At 38.6% G+C, this 19,178-nt stretch overlaps 1 protein-coding gene across 2 annotated transcripts in view; it reads right to left on the reverse strand.

The window, feature by feature from the left end:
- Window positions 1-1,657: 1,657 nt before the first annotated feature.
- LOC123960406 (EGF-like repeat and discoidin I-like domain-containing protein 3) overlaps window positions 1,658-19,178 on the reverse strand; it is a 124,005-nt gene continuing 106,484 nt past the window's right edge. For both annotated transcript variants that reach the window (XM_046035111.1, XM_046035110.1), the window contains exons 9-10: window positions 13,242-13,397; window positions 1,658-4,837 (exon numbers count right to left, since the gene is read on the reverse strand). In XM_046035111.1, the coding sequence (XP_045891067.1) occupies window positions 4,688-4,837; window positions 13,242-13,397 (306 nt within the window). In that variant the 3' untranslated portion in view covers window positions 1,658-4,687. The remainder of the gene's footprint in view (window positions 4,838-13,241; window positions 13,398-19,178) is intronic.

A 19,178-nucleotide genomic window follows, 5' to 3' on the forward strand; every position in this document is an offset into this window, starting at 1 on the left:
TGATGCAGGTAAAATGCAACATCCATTTAAAGAGGGAACAATCTTCCTCAAAGACGACCAAAAAGTGGTCACTCTCACTTTGAATGTGGATTCCTTACTGATCAAGCTTTAATGGAAAGGACAACCAGACTAAACTGATTGTTTTCTAATCAGCTCTTAATTGCCAAGTGGCTTCTCACCTGAGTTACGAGGCAATTACCTCCCCCAGAACTGACACTTCGATAACAGAATCATTACTGGACATTTCAGCTTCCACTGCTGTGTTGGCCTTGCAACTCACACTTTGATCCCCTGCCACAACTGTGAGGACACACCTGAGAGACACAGAAACTCGCAATGGCAGGACAAAGGAAATCAATGACATCAGCTTAATGTGGTAAAACCATGTTGACACTGAACCAAGCTTGATAGAGCAGAGGGCCAAGCAGTGCAAAGCCAACAGACTCTTTAACGAGAAGATATTTGATTAATTAAAATACAAAGCTACGTTATAAATCTACTTATGGTCTGATTATTACCACATAACACTGACACTTGATAAAAATAAGAGTAAGCATCCAACCTCACTTGTAATTTAAAGGAATAGTTTGACAAGTCTGGACAGGAAATATGTAGCTGCAACTTAGCTTAGCATGGGCACTAGTAACTTCCTGGAGTCTCTACTGGCTGCTTGGCAACTGGTCCAAGCCAAGAAAATGTCCTGCATATAACCCCTCTTTAAAACCAAGAATTGTTGTTATTAGGCAAGAAAACAAATCGGCGCATTACCCAAAATGTCAAACTACTCTGTTGATGAGATGCCTTTAGTCAATAAAGTTGATCAGCAAGTCAAATAATATCTAATAGTGTTCATCTGACAAAAAGGGCCTGTAGCCTCGGAATACAGCAACTCTGAAGAACATCATATTGAGTCATTTTGCATGTGTGTTGCAGAGAAACTGGTCAGCTCACACTTTAGACTTACCATTTATTAATTTTCCTCAAGTCACAAACTAACACATACTCAGTTGGCAAGTAAGCTTTCAGTCTATGTACCCTCTGTACCATTTATTCTAGGAATAAAGCCACATGTGCACAGCCAGAATGTGCCAGTATTGAAAAACTGGGTTGTGTGTTTTTGTGGTGAATGGCATGGGGATAGTATTCAGTGAGTTTGGTTGTGGCTATGAAGAGAAGTGTAAAATTAATGGCCACTACTGCAACTTTATAACAATAGTAAAAGGCAGTAAAAAGCAAAAGAAACATTATGCTACACGAAAAAAAAAAATAGACTAAACAAAAGTTTATTTCAATAACTTCCCTTGCAACACACGTGGGCTGTTTGAACGCCTGACACTTCCGCCTCAGGCTACTGTAGGTGGACCTCTCAGCTCACCAGATGAGTGCTAAGAGGGGACTTGACCAATTGACAATAAGGAAGATGGGATAATGTATAATGTTTCATACTGAAAGAATGAACAGAATAAGAGACAAGCAGCCTGCTGTGGGTAAGTTAAAACGCTGTGTAGTTATAATTAAAATTATTACTAAGTATTGATTTATGCATTGCTAAAATAAAAGAAGTTGTACCATGGAGATAACTAAATAGCTTAGGTGAGAACTTACACAAAAGTGGTGCAACCCAGTGCAGACATTTAAAGAAAACATTGCCACCATGTCATTTTCACAGATATGTTTTTATTTGTCAAACTGAAAGAGCTTTTGTTTGAAGCAACATCTTTTTTGGACTGTACACAGTTTCTCACCCTCCTCTGCAGGCTCGAACGTAACCACCATTATAATAGGTACATTTTCTAGATAATGATTGACACTCAGACTGAGGAGGTAAGACATGATATGTGAACAGCTGACACAGAAATACAGGATGAGTTTTCAATATGCTCCCTTTTTGAACCTGCGAGATGACGTTTTACAATGCACAAGACAATCAAAGGTGAATACAAAGTAAAGGCTATTAGATCTTTATGATATGCAAGAACATAATGTGCCTCTGGACATGTTTGGTATACTGTACTGTTCAAACTCATACATCATGCACACTTCCTCACAGCTTTGTAGCAGGCCTGCTGACAGGAAGCTGACTACAAAGATCAATCAGAGCAGATGCTGGCCAAGATATAGCAATTTGGCAATAAACAATTTAAGTCAAAATGGAACATGTTCAAGAGAAATAATCTGTGAGAAGTAATCTGTTTATGCTTATCCTGTGTCCATGAAAGAATGACGCACCACTAACAATTCTCACATTTCACATTGTTCATCTACAGCAAAGTCTTTGAGTGTAACGTACATTGAAGGGTCAGGTTTAGCAACATAACAGAATTTCCAAGACCTCCCCAAGAAATCCCTATCTTAAAACAAATCTGGGCAATTATAGTATACTATATCATATATTGCCAAATCAGAACACAGTCGGCTAAACAAATTATCCAGATAAAATGTTTTTGTTTTGTTTTCAGACTTCGTATGGTTACTTGTAAACTATAATAACATCCATGTTGATAGCATGATAGTTGAAAATGCCCTGGCAACAACAAAGCTCCAAAATGTTAGGATGATAACACATTGTTTTTTGTCACTTAGTTTTTTCATAATTTTGGGTGTATACATCCAAAACTGAATGATTCCAATGCAGTTTTATTCACAATATACAGAACCAGTCAAACGATTGGACACAAACTTTTGACTGGTTCTGTATATAACGTGATGGAAATAACAGTGCCCTCTGTCTTAGGCAATGCCTTACTTTCTCTTTCAGGCTGGGCCGCAGTCTCAGAACAAATACATTGTATTTCTACAATATGAAATGACTTGGTTAATTGTAAGGTAAGCAGGTAAGTGACTGAAAGCTGACACGTCTCAAGTGAAACATGAAGCATAAAAGTAGACATGTCTTCCTTCAGCTCTTATTCTAGCACTCGAGAGCTTTGAGAAAACTAGTGAAGAGTGGAAACCACTGGAGTAATCCAAGCCTATTTTTAAGCTGTGTAGAATGGGCTGCAAGGTTTCACACTGCTGTGATACCTCAGGTACTTGTTTGCCTCCATTTATCTAACCAGCCAAGCACTGATGTTCATTTGCAGCCAACAGCAGAACCCATAAACAGAAAATTGCATAAACTGAATGTTTTGATGTGATTGGCATCTTTATCCATTTAACCTTAATGTGTCTAAATATTTTTAGCACCCTGAAACTATCTGAACATGGAGAGCGCTGCTGTCATGTCATGTGGAAATACCCACAAGTACTTTATAATCAATTAATATATAATTTCTCATCCAGTACGATAATAAAGATCAGATCCCCTGACACAAAGATACGGCCCATATTTCATTTAGAGCTCTGTACTGGTACCACGGCTCAATATCATTGTAGATTTGAGATAATGACAATTAATATATTATTAATCCTGGACATTTGCTCTGTTTTAAAAAATAAAGAACTTAATTAGCATTTCTAATTTACCATATCAAAGGGATTAAAGGAAATAAAGTACTATATTTAAATCATGCATATATGGACATGATTTAAATAACTGCTCTCACTCATTTGACATTTTCTTTAAATAATAAACAGAGTTATCTTTAAATAGGTGGCCAAAAGTTATTCTTTTGTGGGTTAATATGAACGACATCTATCCTGAGCTTTTTTAATTGATTCAACTTAGATCTCCAAGACAACACAAAGACATTAAAGACAGATTTTATGAATCTGACAGCTGAGACAAATAACATCTAAATAAATATCAAAAAAGAACGAGCACAAACAATAATTCCAAATATCTTAGAAAAGGTGTAGCGATGATGAAATAGATTTAAAAAAAAAGGAAACTCCTTATTAAGACATTTCAACTAGAGACAGCCTATACTGTAAGCCTCAGTGTCAGTGCTGCAGTAGAACGTTTAACATATCAGTATTTTTCAGAAAGCTTTTGCAGTGTGCTGTAATGTTTCAGAACTATTTAAAAATGCACATAAAAATAGGTCCCTAAATCAAAGCCATTGCTCTCAGGGCTGGAGGTTTTAAATGATTTGTCATAATATACATCTATAATTCACGCACCATGCAATTTCTTAGTCTTTTACATATAATACAAGAGCATTAATAGTGTTTTGATTGATGTAGTAATGTCCGTGTCCATTAGGGTAAAAGGATGGCTTGAGGAAGTGTAGTAATCAAAGTAAAAATATATCTGATAATGTTATAACGTGTGAAATCTACATGGTATTTTAGATGGTTTAGTGATGTTATGAAGTTGGTTAATCATGTCCGATGAAGCACGGCAGACAGATTTCACATCTTTGTTAAAAAGTGACACTGTACAATACTTCCATGGCAACAAGTTAAAACCACAGCAAGACCCCCCCTTCCGACTCCATCCCCACCCCACCCCTCCAATATATATTACAGAAGTTCATTCCAAACAGGATGGTAAATCTTGAGAAGAATAAAAAGACAAAGATCACGCCTTGAAGAGGAAACTAAAAAGACAAATCAGGGGCAGGGGCAGGTTTGAAATCATTGTACAAAAGAACAAACAGCAACCCACCACAACCAAACACGTATTCTTGAAAAATCCCTTGGAAATTGATTTCTTTTTACAGGTTGCACAGTTTATTTTTGAAATACTGGGTGAGATAATCCAGTATGCCAAGGGACAGGGGCAAGAAAGATGGAGGAATGGACTTCACTCTTCCTCTGTGCATCCGAGTATTTCTACACGCAAAGTGATCCTGCCGTACCATGACCAGGGAAGAATCCGGATGAGCCGAGCGTAGATGGGTGGATCTATCACGTTCTTTCTGTGGGTGTCGTTGTCAAAGTTCCCCTGGAATACCTATTAAAACAAACAGCAGCATGGAGGAATTATTATTTTTGCAATTTATTATTTCCACATACCCAGAAACAACAGTCAAGTTTTTGTCTGCTTGACTGTGTTTTTTTCTCTCATAAAAATCTAAGAAAAAACATTCATCCGAAAACTGAGTTTTAATGGCGCATCAATATGCGAGGGCTTTTAAGCCTAGAAAAATGGTAATCAAAGTGAACATGGTGTGGAAAAATATTTTCAGTGAAAAACCAAAGAAATTATTTTACTAAGAGGCAGGTTCAGAACATTCCCTGTGCATCTCTTCCCTGATGTCTCCAGACTGTTACCTTGAAGGCCTCATGCCTGAGCAGGAACTGAATGAAGTGCAGCCAATCAGAGCTCCAATTCAAACACTGCCAATAACAGCAGGTTCTCTGAACCCACCCCTATTCTTGGTTGTTTTCTTTTATGCACCACACATATGAGCACACCAACAGTATCCCCCTGTGGAAAATTGTTGTGTTGCGTTGTTAGAGTGCCACAGCTGGAATTCCCACCTTCGCAATTAGTAACAGACATCTACTGTTGTTTCTCCCGCTTACTGAGTAGTGTTATTAACATGCACCTTATGCTTGTTGGTTTTCAATTTTGTTGTAAGTTTTTTCACCTTGGAAATAAAACAAAGGCTTTGGTGGCTGCCAGAAATGCTGCTATAAAAGAAAAGCCCTGTTCCTCCAGTATTGGATCTGTAAAACTAGAACATATTGTGCTATGGACCAATGTGCATTCTGGATCAACACACCTAAATTGCCATGATATAATCGCTGGCGTATTCTTCAGTGTAAGTACTGAAAATCTAGTTGAATCTACTTTAACATAAACATTTAAGTTGTCAAGAGAGAGATTTTGGTGTACACACCACTTTTATACCAGTGCAATGACATTTAAGAGCCTTTAGATGAGCCTTGGGACAAGGGTTAACTAACTACCAACTACAAACAAGCTAATTGTCATACTGGGACATGTGCTCTATTGTTGATTATCAGAAGCTTTGTGTTGGCGTGCGTTTAATAGACAGTAGAATGAAGTATATTAGGAAGAAATGTGTCTACAGGGACGGCTTCATTGAAGGATATGATCATTTCAATTAAACAGTCATGATTATGCCAGTGTAATTGGGATGTGATGGGATTCACTGTTGTGTGGAATGGAAAATCAGTGGGCCAGATCCAAGCAGGTGCTGGAGAAAGAGGTTGACCTTTTCGTCTCTTTCAAATAATCATAGAGCTGGTTTGCATTTAGACAGTTAAAACATGGTCTTGAAGGTTTCATTACTACAAGTGCTAAAATCACTTGCCCTGCACCAATCAAAAATCACACGAGGGATTTAAATAAAATTTTTAAGACTTTGTGCAGTTGGACAAAATATAGGAAAAAAAATCAACACTGTGCTATACCTGACACTGGTAGAGATATTAGGTTACCACCGCCTCTGTGCTTGGTGAAGTGGAGAAATATAATCTTCTTAAGCCATATTTGATACTATTTCTGATCTCGGATGTGCCAGGTTAAGTATACTGCCAACTGAAAGGATGGACTGACATAAGAAAAAAATACTTATGGAAACACGTCACTTGGGAAATGAAGTACTTTGTCATTCGACTGGCAACATGAGAATAATAACTGTCTAGTCAAAAAGAACATTTTATATTCAATGCAAACAAGCCCCGTGAGCTCCAGGCTAATAATAGTTAAGACTGAACCTACCACTTTGAATCCATATGTCATCCAACATCATAATAAACCTAAGAGTGGCTTTACTGTACGTCACAAGATATTACAGAAAATATGACTGAGTCACGTATATAATGGAACATGTGAGAATATGAACTTTTTAATTTAACCCTTAAAACCCTTCTATAAAACTAAATGTGACAATTAACTTTTTAAAGAAGCGTGAACAAACAAGCCATTGCAGTTGCTACCACAGACAATGTTTCTTCCTTTTGTCTGTCATAACATTTCCATCCATAGTCTATATACCTTACTCTTTATCAAGCATGCAACTGTTTACTTGACTCTGCAGTGTATTCAAATGATTCCTACAACACCACTGACGCTCATGTTCTGCACACTCATGGGCATTCTTCTCAAGTATATAATAGCTTCTCTAGATATCATGTTAAAATGCTCTAATAAGTGTTTATTAAGCCACTTATGCTTGATGTTGATGCTCGTGAAAACTCAAAACATTATAACTGGAAATTCCATTTGAATCTAATGCCACTTTAATCATTCTAAAACTTCTCTAAAATGAATCTCGATAAAGAATATAATTGTATAAGTCGCTCAGATTCTACTGAAGCTGTAGCATGAAACATATGGTTTACAAATATAAGATACTCCCTTGGACCTTTTGGCTGTACAGTAGCAGCTGGACATATAAGATGTAACTGTCCCCCGATCAATATATGATGATGTGACAAGATATCAAACCTCTTCCTAGAATGTGTGTGTGCTTCTATTAATATGACTGCTTTCATGAAATTGTTTTATTCTGTCGTTTCAGTACTTTTGCGAGTTACTCACACTGCAGACTACACCTGAAATCATGTGACAGGTGTACACTTTCATTACTTTCCTTATTTCACATGTCTAATACAAACAAGCACAGGCCACCTTTTCATCCTACATTCTTTTTCATCATTTTCCTCCTGCAGTGAAAAAAATTCTCTCCCTGTCTTTTTCATCTGCACAAAGCTTAGACTGTAGTCATATTTGGTTTACATCTTGCAGACAAGCAAACAACTCTTCATCACATGGCACTCTGCCCTCTCTGTTGTTTCTATATGTTCACTACTTCTTTATATAAACTTAAATCCACATTATAGTGCTTAAGAAACAATGAAATATCCTTTTTTTCTACACTTGAATCTAACAATGGTAACATTTTAATTGAGCAGGATACTCTGTTGCAGGGTCTGCAGTGGCTAAACATATTATTGCAAAAAGTAAATCCGCTATGGACCAGAAACCATTGTGCTTTTAGGCCACTGTTATAAAAGAAGCATCTGTAAAACTGTTGACAGGAAACCTTGAATGGCAGACAATGGGTTATTACTGTCTTTGCTGCACATTGTTAAATCAAGATGATTTAATATTTGTCAAACTTTCTCGGAGCCTGGAAAACAGTTTGTGTCTTTTCTTTTTATTATCTCAGTCGGTGTTAAGTTTATGGTATGATCCATTGTTTACTCACTTTTAGGAAACCTAGTTTTAACCCATCTCTGAATTACAATTTATGTCTAAGAGTTTAGAAACCAAATCTGCTGTTTGTATAAGAGCAGAATAGATTCCCGAACGCAGTAAAGTGGCACTAACGGTTTCCCAATTGCATCCTGATTACATATATTAATATAAAAAACCTGGAGTACACCTTTGAAACCCAGCAAAGACCACAACATTGTACCAGTTTCTAAACAATTCTGTATTGACCTGTTCGTTTCACTTTTTATTGTATTTTAGGATGGCAACATTTCACTTTGGGAAGCGAGAAATGTGTCATTTCCAGGACTGTTGCCACAACTGTAATATGACAACCAGGGCACATGATAGCATAATATAATAGGCAGGACAGAAAGGCTATAAAAGCAGCAGCTGATTGAAATATGACAGGAATCTCTCCTAGACTGTCTGGGGAGCTGAACAGTGTCAGGGGCAATGTCTCTAAAATAAACTGGAACTGTCTGGAACAGGATATGTGAAGAATCACAATAAAAGGAAAAACACTGTAATCCTAGGAAAAAAAATGAAAAGGGATGAGCACGGTGATGAAAGTAACACAAAGCAACATATTGGCAAACAACTTTAAGTGTATAAAATAATTCAGGGGCAGAAAGAAAGTGAGTACAAAATACTGTATGTCATTTTAACTCACTACACTTGACATAAGCAATTTCACATATCTCAACCAGTAGTACTCTACTGTAAAGAATGGATGTAAGCCATTAGCTTTAGTCAAACTCTATAAAAGCTGTAAGACAATTTGCCATCTTCTGGCATTTCCCACAGTGCTTTAAAGAGTCTTTGCTGCCATGATAAGCAAAGGGGTGCAAGCTTCACAAGTGTGCCATGTAAAGACATAATCGAAGGAAATCAAAAACTTTAACATTTAAATGTATTTATTTATCTAATTATTTATTTGAAGATGGCCAAACACAGTGCCTTGATGGATGCCCTTTCCAAAATTTGTAATTTGTTCCATGAATTTTTGGATTCTTAAATTGTTACCATCCGGTGATTTTTTTTTAAGTCAAATTAATTGTCAAGATACCAACATGTAAATATGCCAAACAGCTTCTAGACGGTTTCTGTGGATTCACTTTTGACTATTTAGTTTTTTTTGTTGTTGCTAAAAATGTGCCAGAATGATGTATTTGCAAACAATCAGCCATGATTATTGAATTATTAAAGGGTAACTTCTGTATTTTTCAACCTGGACCCTATTTATCCCCTATTTGCATCTATGGGGACAACATTTTTTAAAATTGTCCAGTTTCCAGTAAACAAGGCTGCAACATTATCCTTGTCCTTTGTCCCATGTCAAAGTCTGTCCACTAAAGTGCTTGTTTTTGTCACTGACGGGCTCAGATAATAAAATTATGGAAAGGATCCCAACAGAGGTAGACCTTTTTGTTTAACCAGAAACAGCCTCTATATAACTCTGTTTAAAGCCACCAGACTTCCTTGACAAAAATAGTAGCGGAGTCGGCTGATAGTATTAGTGCTAGTTGCCAACTACTGGCAACTGAAATAGTATGTCTCACTCACACAACAATTGAGACACAAGCATGTAGTGTCATGGTTTGGCTCGCTGCCTCCCCAGTCCTAGTGTGCTCTGTCTGTATTCCCTCTCTCTTATGTTTTTGTTTTGTCATCTGTCTTTCCTGTGTGTTGTGTGGGTATGGCGCTCCTGGTTCTCCCTCTCCTCATCAGGGCACCTGTGGCTTCCTACTCACCTCATTTGGCAGACTGAAGCAGACCTGAAGCAGATTCTGCAATCACCACTCATGTCTTAAACCCACGCTTTCCAACCAGTCTCTGCCAGATTGTCCGTTCACCAAAGTGGTAACAGTCGCTATAGAATCCTAGACAGCACAGCCTAACATGTAGGGCACATTCCTCTGTATGTGTCTTCAGAGTGACCCAGGAGCCACAACTCTACTCCCAACTATTGATTTTTGAGTCTTGGGTACGCATTACTAAGGGAGTATGCCTCTAGAGATACAACACTACCCATACTCCATTATTTAAACATACTGCAGTGGTCAAGGGAGCAGGTCGCTCAGCTCTCTTTGCTCTCTGCCCTCATGTGGCCTTAGCCAGGCCACTGGATACCAGGAAAGCTCAATCATGTCTTCATTGAAAGGTCAAGAGCAGCCTGCCAGCCTAGAAGAGACAGTTATACTTAATCAAACTGAAATACACTACTTGTTCTAAGAGGATGGCAATATGCATTAAACCTCACAGCAAATATTTTCCGAGACTGTAGAAAAAGAAAACATGACTATCAGTTGGTAGTCTAAAGATGATTGTATTCACAGCTATTTAACATTCAGTTACCCTCTGACCTGGAGGGAACTGAAGGCTCTAATGGCTAATTAACCCAGAGTCACCTGAGTGAAACACTATTAAACATAAATCAATTACTTTTTTACTGTGTAAATATTGACACCCCGGAAGGAGCATCGGTGCAGGAATGGGCAGAGTAGTGACCCAGGTGTGCAAAGTGTGTACAGGTGGGAATGCGGCTGAGCCGATATGTATAATTATGGAATGTATCCCAGTTTAATTATGTTTAAACAATGGACTATGTTGTTACTTGTCTCAGTTACAAGTGCAGTACACAGGTATTTGGGATTTGTGTGGTAAGAAAAGGCACTCTATGGATTTTGTAGAGGGATACTACTGTGTGTACCACAGTGCCCTGCTTTGACAACATCTGTATTCTGACTGAGCCTCCTTCCTCAATCTAGATCTAACTGCCTGCAGCCTCTGCCACACAGGAGCTGGAGGGGGGAGCTGAGAAGAATACTTACAAGCCTCTACCACTCTGCCCAAACCAGATACCCACACACACACACACACACACACACACACACACACACACACACACACACACAAGTTCATAGTATATCCCTGCCAAGTTGTGCATTGTGATGTGGCAGTAGGAGCCTCGGGAGTCCAACAGCCAAATGTGTCCTCTAGCATTAATGGCTGCTTCAGCTGACTGAAGGGGGAAAACACCTTGAAGAATCATACATCTGAACAGCCCCTTGGCTCCATCGAGGGACAAACTGATTGACATTCTCAGAAGCCTTGCTAAACACGCCTGCCCTCTAATACAGAGCACACACTCAGATTGGCTGCCTACCCCTGGTTTTGCTCTAAATTATACAGCAATAACAATGCAGGAAAAGATAGAGATAGATATATGAAAAAATAGCTTGTGACAAAAGTGCTGCTCTCCACTGTGTTATTTTGAGAAAAATAATAAACATAAATGATTCCTGATGTAACCAGTATTTTTCACCTCCTTCCCTTTGCTATCTTAGATGATGCTTGCTAGGCCTTCGCATGTCATCCAGTGCTCAGTATTGAGATGGCTTGAGAGAAAATCATGGTGAGCATGCAGTGGCCTGTATCTAAAGATCATCATGGGTATTGAAATTACAAATTTCTCAAGCAAGGAATTTGAACTGCAGAAATGGAAAAATATTTCCAAGCATTGGCTGCTTCACTGGAAAAGGGCATCAATTGATATCTGGCTATTGAAAGGTGTTATTTGCCATAACAATGTGTTGTCATATTTCAGCTGTAGGTCTATCACACCAAGCCAAGCAAAATAAATCCCTTCTTTAAGAAAATCCCATTTTGAAATGGCAGTTGAAGTAACCACATAACCTCCACAGACTGCTCAGCATCAGTTTTCATGAGAAAGACAGACATCATAGCTTATGGTTTTATCTGTGGTGAACTATGAAATCGAGTGTGACAGAAAATTAAAGAAAAAATGATTTTAAATCATTAAAAAACTATCCAGAAATGCTTTTTATATTGGATTATTATTTCTAAATATGTGAAACAAATCTGCAGTAATGAATTAATGTGAGGCAATATGATCCTTGAATCTAGCGAAATCTAAATCATTCTATCTTCAATTATTAATAGCATACAATGCCAAATAAGAGTCTAAAAGTCTTCAATTCGCATTCTAACATGGGACTTTTACTAGATACTGGTTTGTTTGATTGTTTAATCTTATCGCCTCAGCCCCTCACACATTCTATCTGCATCTGAATATCTTAGAAGCACTCAAATTTGAATTATCTGCACAAACTTTTGAGTTTGTATCATTGGATCTTTCGTACATATTCACTGTTGATTATTCAAGAAAATATCTTCCAAATTATATAATTATGTTCAAGATACAGAGATCAAGATATAGATGAAGACTGCACTGCAAGATTAGAGCAGAAGGAAGATATAGATATATGATGATCTCAGTGTATAACAGAGTGATTTCAAGTTCCTCTACTGTATTTGCTTTATGTTTAATGTGCATGTTTGGATTCTACCAGAGCTCAGTTTCTTGATTTTCCATAGTCAACACATCACCAATACATGAATAAGCAGAAGACATAGGGCTTATCTTTCAATAACACAGCAAGAGAGAAAAGCAAACACTACCTCTCTTGCCACCAGTATCTGAAAGACAAGGGGCTTCAGCTTTAGCTGTAACCCTGTGCCTGCAGCTCTCCTGATATCAGCAGAAACGCTGCTGCAGCCCTGCCTCTGTTGTCGTGGGCGATTGGAATGGACGTGTACTCTGTTGAAGGGCCGTAAACAAGATTTTCAGCATCGCACTGGCCAGGCCAGGTTGACAGCGTGCTCTTATCTGATCCCAAATAAGAGAGAGGCAGTAGGACAGACCAGGCAAGCTCAGTTTGAACCAAAGATAAGAAGATGCTAAAGGGAAGTCGAAAGGAGGAACAGACAGGGAGACAACAGACAGTCCCAGAAATGGACATTTTCACATTTAATGCTTAAAAGTTTTTGACATTTGCTGCTTTGTATCTTTGTCTGCTTTGTTCTGTTCTCTGTATCTCTCTAACCAGAATGCACCTTTCCTTCGTGGTGTGATATATAATTAAAAACTTCAGTTCTCACAGTCCCCACAGACACGCATTTATGATTTCACTACATTTGTCTGTATGTATGCTTTGCATACATGTTAATAAGGATGTATTTTATTTGATTAACAGTTTTGTCAGTTAATATGTTTGTGTTTACAGTAATATGTGTAGATGTGGCTTAAACCTGTGCGACTTGTGTTGGATCATGGTTATTACGGGCTGTGAAAGTTCCTTACCTTGTCCTTCCCCTGTTTCTCATCTTGATATATATTCCACCGCTCTCCATCATTGCTGTATGCCAGCTTGTATGAGCCGACAAACTGGACATGGCCAAAGTCTTTAGCTCCCTGGGTGATGATACCTGTGACCTTGGTAGGCACAAGCAAGTCCGCCTGAAAGAGGAAAGAAAAGGAGAGAAAAATAGTAGAATGATACATTTAATTTCACAAGAAACTTAGCTTGTGAGAAAGTGTCAGAGATGCAACATTTTCACAATCTAGTCAGCATCTTTTTATTTTTTATTTGCTGTCAGAGGATTTACTGTATAAAGATACTGGGTGCAAAAAGTCAGTTTCAATTATTCACAGAATATTGAACAACAAGTCCACAATCTTGCCTCAGCAAAACAGAAATCGCACGCCGCAGCAGCTTCTGAGAGCCAAACAGGACCATTTCGGTTAATTTTTAATAGGTTCTCATTTGTTGCAAACAATTTACAGCACAAGGCTGCTAAGCCTTAAACAAACAAACTATTACTTTTATTAACATTTTAGCGTACAATTATGCTTCATTATTTAGAAAAGCATACAACACTGTTGGACACGGTTGGAATTGAAAACGTAGTTAAGCTAAACCCTAAAATGCATGACAACACAATAAATACTATAGCTCCCTCACATGTACCTGGTTCCCTCTACAATTATGTTTAAAACAGAAAAAAGAATTTTTCTAAGTAAGATATTTCCATCATGTTAATTATGTCAAACGAATAATGTATGTGAACTATCTAAAGTAGACATTAAGAAGAAGGCTTTACCCATGAACATGAGCAGTGCAGTGAAAAAATACTGCTCATATTGTAATGGAACATCAAGGGTAGTATTGCAAAATAAGTCACTCCCACTGATCTTTTATAAGCATAAAACAGTGGGTGTTGTGTTATGTTAAAGTTCATTCCACATAATGGAAACTGTACAGAAATACCTTTAAATCTCTGTACCACATTAAGCCAAATGTTTAATGCTGTTTTGTATACAACTAAGCAACTTAAAAAATATGATAATGTAAAAATATGTAAATAATTGATAGCATTGCCTTGTGCATTTTCAATGCTTAAAATGCTATTATCCTACATGTGACAGTAAAACTATCTCACTTATCACATACTTCTACATAGCATCAAGCGTCAGTACAGGATGACAAACAGGGTGCGGCTTGGCATTTTGCTGTCACATGGCAAAAATTTAGAAGCATAAGGAGAGCAAGAGAGAGAAACATAAGCATGCATATTTATTTCTTCTGCTGAATATACACAACACTGAAACAACCATACATCAAACTAATTGGTCTGGTCATAGGCCAACATATACTGAGTCACACTGCTCTGGCAAAATAAAAAAAAGGGCCCTGCATGAATTAAACAAATAAGCAACAACAAAGTGAAGCAATGCATGAGTTATGGCTCAGTTTCAATCCACCTGCTGGTCTCGACACATTGCAGCACACCATTGTGCATCTCAGCACATCGCACAACACTTTTATTGCCTGCAATATGTTACAAACCCTGAAACAATATTTTTTTTCCTGAGCAGTGATGTTAACGAGCTCACTCAAGAGTTTTCTTTTCTCATAAGGTTTCAACACTGCTTTAGAGCTTCTCTTTCCTACCAACTACTTCAAGATTGACGACTGCTCCCCGGGTATTGGAGAGGCCTTCTTAAGTGCAGACCCCCTGCTGCGCACATAAGCAGGCATAATCCTGGGTCCTGAAACACATGTAGACAAAGCCATGCCTTAGTGAAGCAAACTCTTGGCTTTCTAAAAGGCATCCAAGTGGATGAACTCCCAGTTCTCCATTTGTGAAATATTAAGTTAATGAAAGTAAGACCAAAAGACATTGAAGTTCGCGTGCAGACATAATTTAGCTCTTAACTATGCTGTGTACAGGTATGCAATTATGCAGATGCTGCACTGTACGTATTCATGCTTCATTTGCTGTGAATACACTATTTATGAAGTTTCTCTGTCAAATGGAAGCAGTCGCTGCTTTCCCTTTTCGTGTAAAGTAGTGCTCATTTCTGTTTCTGAATGTGGCTTTACCAGCCATGTGGAATATTTTCAAGTAATGTATATGAATACCTTCAAACAACAGCTGTTCCAACGCTATATACAATAATGCCACAACCCGCTGGATAAAGGGGGCTTGGAAAAACAGTAGAAGGGGCTGCTTGGTTGATTTAGAGGGGCATGACACAGTGCGTTGTGAAGCTTTGATTATGCTCCTGTCGCAGAACGTTGAGGTAATCTTGTTCTACCCAAGCACTCAAGTCGGCCACAGAAACAAAGGCAGGCTTGAAGGGGAACCTGTAATTGCTGTCACAGGTAGCGGTCAAAAAATACAACCACCCCTAGCGACGCCGGCTCTCAACACTTTGATGCCCCAAACTGAATTAGGGAGCGAGATAAGCTTGTTAAAGCAAGGCCTCTGCTCCAGCCCCCACCTTCTGTTCTTTCTTCCATCACACTCTCAACCCCGTTGCCTCCTCCATGAGGTGTTAACCCAGACAAACTAGGAGTGTTTGAAGTCTTTGTAGCAATCTCTGAATGCTTGTGGCATAGATTTTCCAAAGAAATACAACACGAGAATCAATTTTTGGGATTTTGCTTGAGTCTGAGATTAAAAAATAAGATTAATGTAGCTCTAATCTAAGCTTCCATATTCCCCAACAGTACAGCTGCACATGAAAAAGGGGCAACATTTGTGCACTTTTGCCAGATAAACACTCATCTCACCTGCTCATTAAGACAAGGTTGGTGTGTAAATCTCGTGTCCTTATGTTGAAGTGGCTTTGCCAGTGCAGGATAAAGAGATTAATGCAGTGAGAGCTGAATGAGGGCCAGTTTCCTATTCTATGAATACAGCACATGCATACATACTGCAGCATCTAGATGACATTCTCCCTCCAGCTGTGCTAATTTAACTGTTTGTGTTGAAGACTCATTTAATCTTCAAAAGGCTATGTGTGTGTATACTTTTGCTATACTTTCCTTGGTCACAGTACAGAATTGTGTGCACAAAACTCACAGAGCCACGAGGAGGACATTGCTATGGCCCATCAACCCCACAACAGGACGGCTATCATTAAAGCTTAAAGCTGTTGCGAGTGTGCTGTTTCACTGCTCTTCTCTCTACAGGAAGTGCTGATAAACCTATAGCAGGTCATTCTCTTCATACAGTGAAACAAAACAACATAATCTTTATAATGTAAACTTCATATGATACCGCTTAACATGAAATAAAATATATATGAAATAAAAGCTCTAAGAATTCTCCTAAGAGACCATATTGTTGTCAAAATGTCTAGCAAAAAAGTGCATTAATACTGGACATGTGGGGTTTGAAACAAGTAGGCATTTAGGAGCTCTCTATCTCTCTCTCTAATGTAATGTTTATTTAGATGAAAATTATAAAAGTTATATAATTAAATCAAACTAGTTATATTAAAGAAGAATCATAAAACATATGTCAGACATGCAGCTAATACACACTTGTACATCTGCATGTACATGTACATAAAATCTTTTTGAAAATATGTTTCTAAATCCTGGTCCTCAGGGCTCCAAGCATGGTTGGTTTTCCGTGGTTCTACCAGAGCAATTCTAGTTCCTGATAAACAGCATGGAAAACTACTAATGTAGGACACAAAGAATAATATAACACTTTCCAGACAAGAATATGCACAATAGAGCATAGACACTGGAAGCAGTCACTCTTCTAGTACTGAAAGCTTCATTTACAGCTAACACACTAATACCGGCTAAACACGTAATATTTTTTTGTTACACATCAGTGAAAAAATATTTGTAATGATTAATATTGCTATGTTTATAACTGGGTAGAAAACGATATGTTTCAAAAATACCCGTCTACAGTCACATTGTATTTTTGTGAGATTTCTTAATAGTGTACGGAGCAAACAACCTGACAACAAAACCTTAGTGCATGTTCACATGCTATCACTTTCATTGGTGGACCTGGAGGTAAAAGTGGGAGCCATCACAGCCCCATGGGCCATAGGAGAGGTGACCTGAAAGAGTCCCATTTGAATAAAATTTTACATGATATGTCAGATCTGCCTGATATCTGAAAATAGTATTACATGCCGCATGCCAATAAAGGCTATTTTTTGCTGCTGCAGGCCTACTATCTTCAGAAAAGACCCTTAACCTGAAAAGCAAAGTTAAAATGGCCAAATAACGAGGGATGAGGCAGGAGGCAGACAATTTCCAGACAGATGGCTGACTGAGTGCAGCACTTCTGGACTGAGTGCAAAGAAAAGTCTGTTTGTGTCATGACACCTTTCTGAGTTTAAAAAAGTGCCATTCCACACAGAGGTGAGCCGGCTTAGCCAATTCTGTGATGAACGAGGAGTCTCACAGAAGTTGAAAGGTTGTTAAGTGACATGTATGGCTTTTTCTGTGTGAAAGCACATAGTCCCAGTACCATGAAAGTGAAAATGAACAGATATAAAATAGGGCGCTGCATACTTACAGCCTTATGCAGCAATAGCATCAGCTCCAACAAATTAGACTAAAACTTGTATTCATTTATTTTGTTTGTTTTGTTTATAACTGTAGAAAACAAACAGCCAGTAGCCCTTCACAGACTTAGCCTGTTGGACAAAGAAGCCCTAATGTCTTATTAAAATGTAAAATCTAGGGTGCTGATTATAAATAGCTGCAGGTCAAGACGAAAAAAAAAAGAGAAAACTGTTTCTTACGAGCCAACAGCTTGCCGATGGCTAAATGTATATATTTTGAGAGGGTACGCCTTTACACATCTAGGCAGCCCTTAGAATGAGTCATGTCTGAACATGTTTTATAACTGCTACATAATGAATGTTTTAGGTTGAAAATCAATATATTAACATGTCTCAGCTTACTAGGCTTGGTTGGTATATATATATATTTTTAATACCTTCCTGACATTTCACCAAGGTATACGGTATATGATACGATATTTGTGGAAAAAAAACAACCAAAAACATAAAAGCTGAGCTGCTTGTGATAGAATTAATAGTGACCTACAATGCTGTCACTGGCTTTAAATAGATACGGCCCATAGAATAATGAATCAATAAGGAATAAGCGCCGTTATTATATTGAAATACTGGGCTATTGACCAACCGCAGGGGATGGCAAGCAACCGCAGCAACCGCTTTGTTCATCCCTTCTTATTTTACACTTTAGTGCATGTTAAATTAATAGATCAATGCTTCAAAAAATCGACAAGCAATACGAGGGCTATAACGGTAATGGTTCAAGTGCAAGGATGAATTGCTATGGGCTCTCCATGACCCGACTTCAAACTTGGAAGCTGTAAGTTTTGCCACGTTTTATGTAGGGTTGACCCCGAACAGTCAAAGATTCTAGGCAGTGCGTGTCACGTGCGGTGGGGTCGTAACTTGCGCGCTGATGCTGATGACTACTTGAAATTTTGCGGTTTGGTTGCCCGTTCCGCGGCGGTGGGGTGCCGGTCGCGGGGTGGCACTGGCCTCTGTTTTGTGTGCGCCGCGGTCAGTCCGGGTGCCGCTCTTCTGCGGGTTCCGCCTTTTGCTTTCAGATGGCATTGCGTTGTCAGTTGGCATTTGGATGCCCGGTGTCTTTGGCATTTGCTGGGCTGGTCGGGGTCTTATGCGTTCGCGTCGCGATTCGTCTGGAAGTTGACCCCTATTGGCTACTGGGAGTCTTGCCCGCCTGTCGCTGCGGCGCGGTTGTGGCATCCCACTCTCACTATGAACTACATTCTGTAACAGGCTTATGTAAACAAACATATACACACACACACATACAGACACAGCACTCCGACACATACAGTCTCACATATAGATACACACACACACACAAAGGTTCTCCCTGGTAGAATTATTCTTGATGTTTTTCATTCAGTTACT

This window comes from Micropterus dolomieu, linkage group LG21, assembly GCF_021292245.1.
Source record: "Micropterus dolomieu isolate WLL.071019.BEF.003 ecotype Adirondacks linkage group LG21, ASM2129224v1, whole genome shotgun sequence".
NCBI classification, from domain to species: domain Eukaryota; kingdom Metazoa; phylum Chordata; class Actinopteri; order Centrarchiformes; family Centrarchidae; genus Micropterus; species Micropterus dolomieu.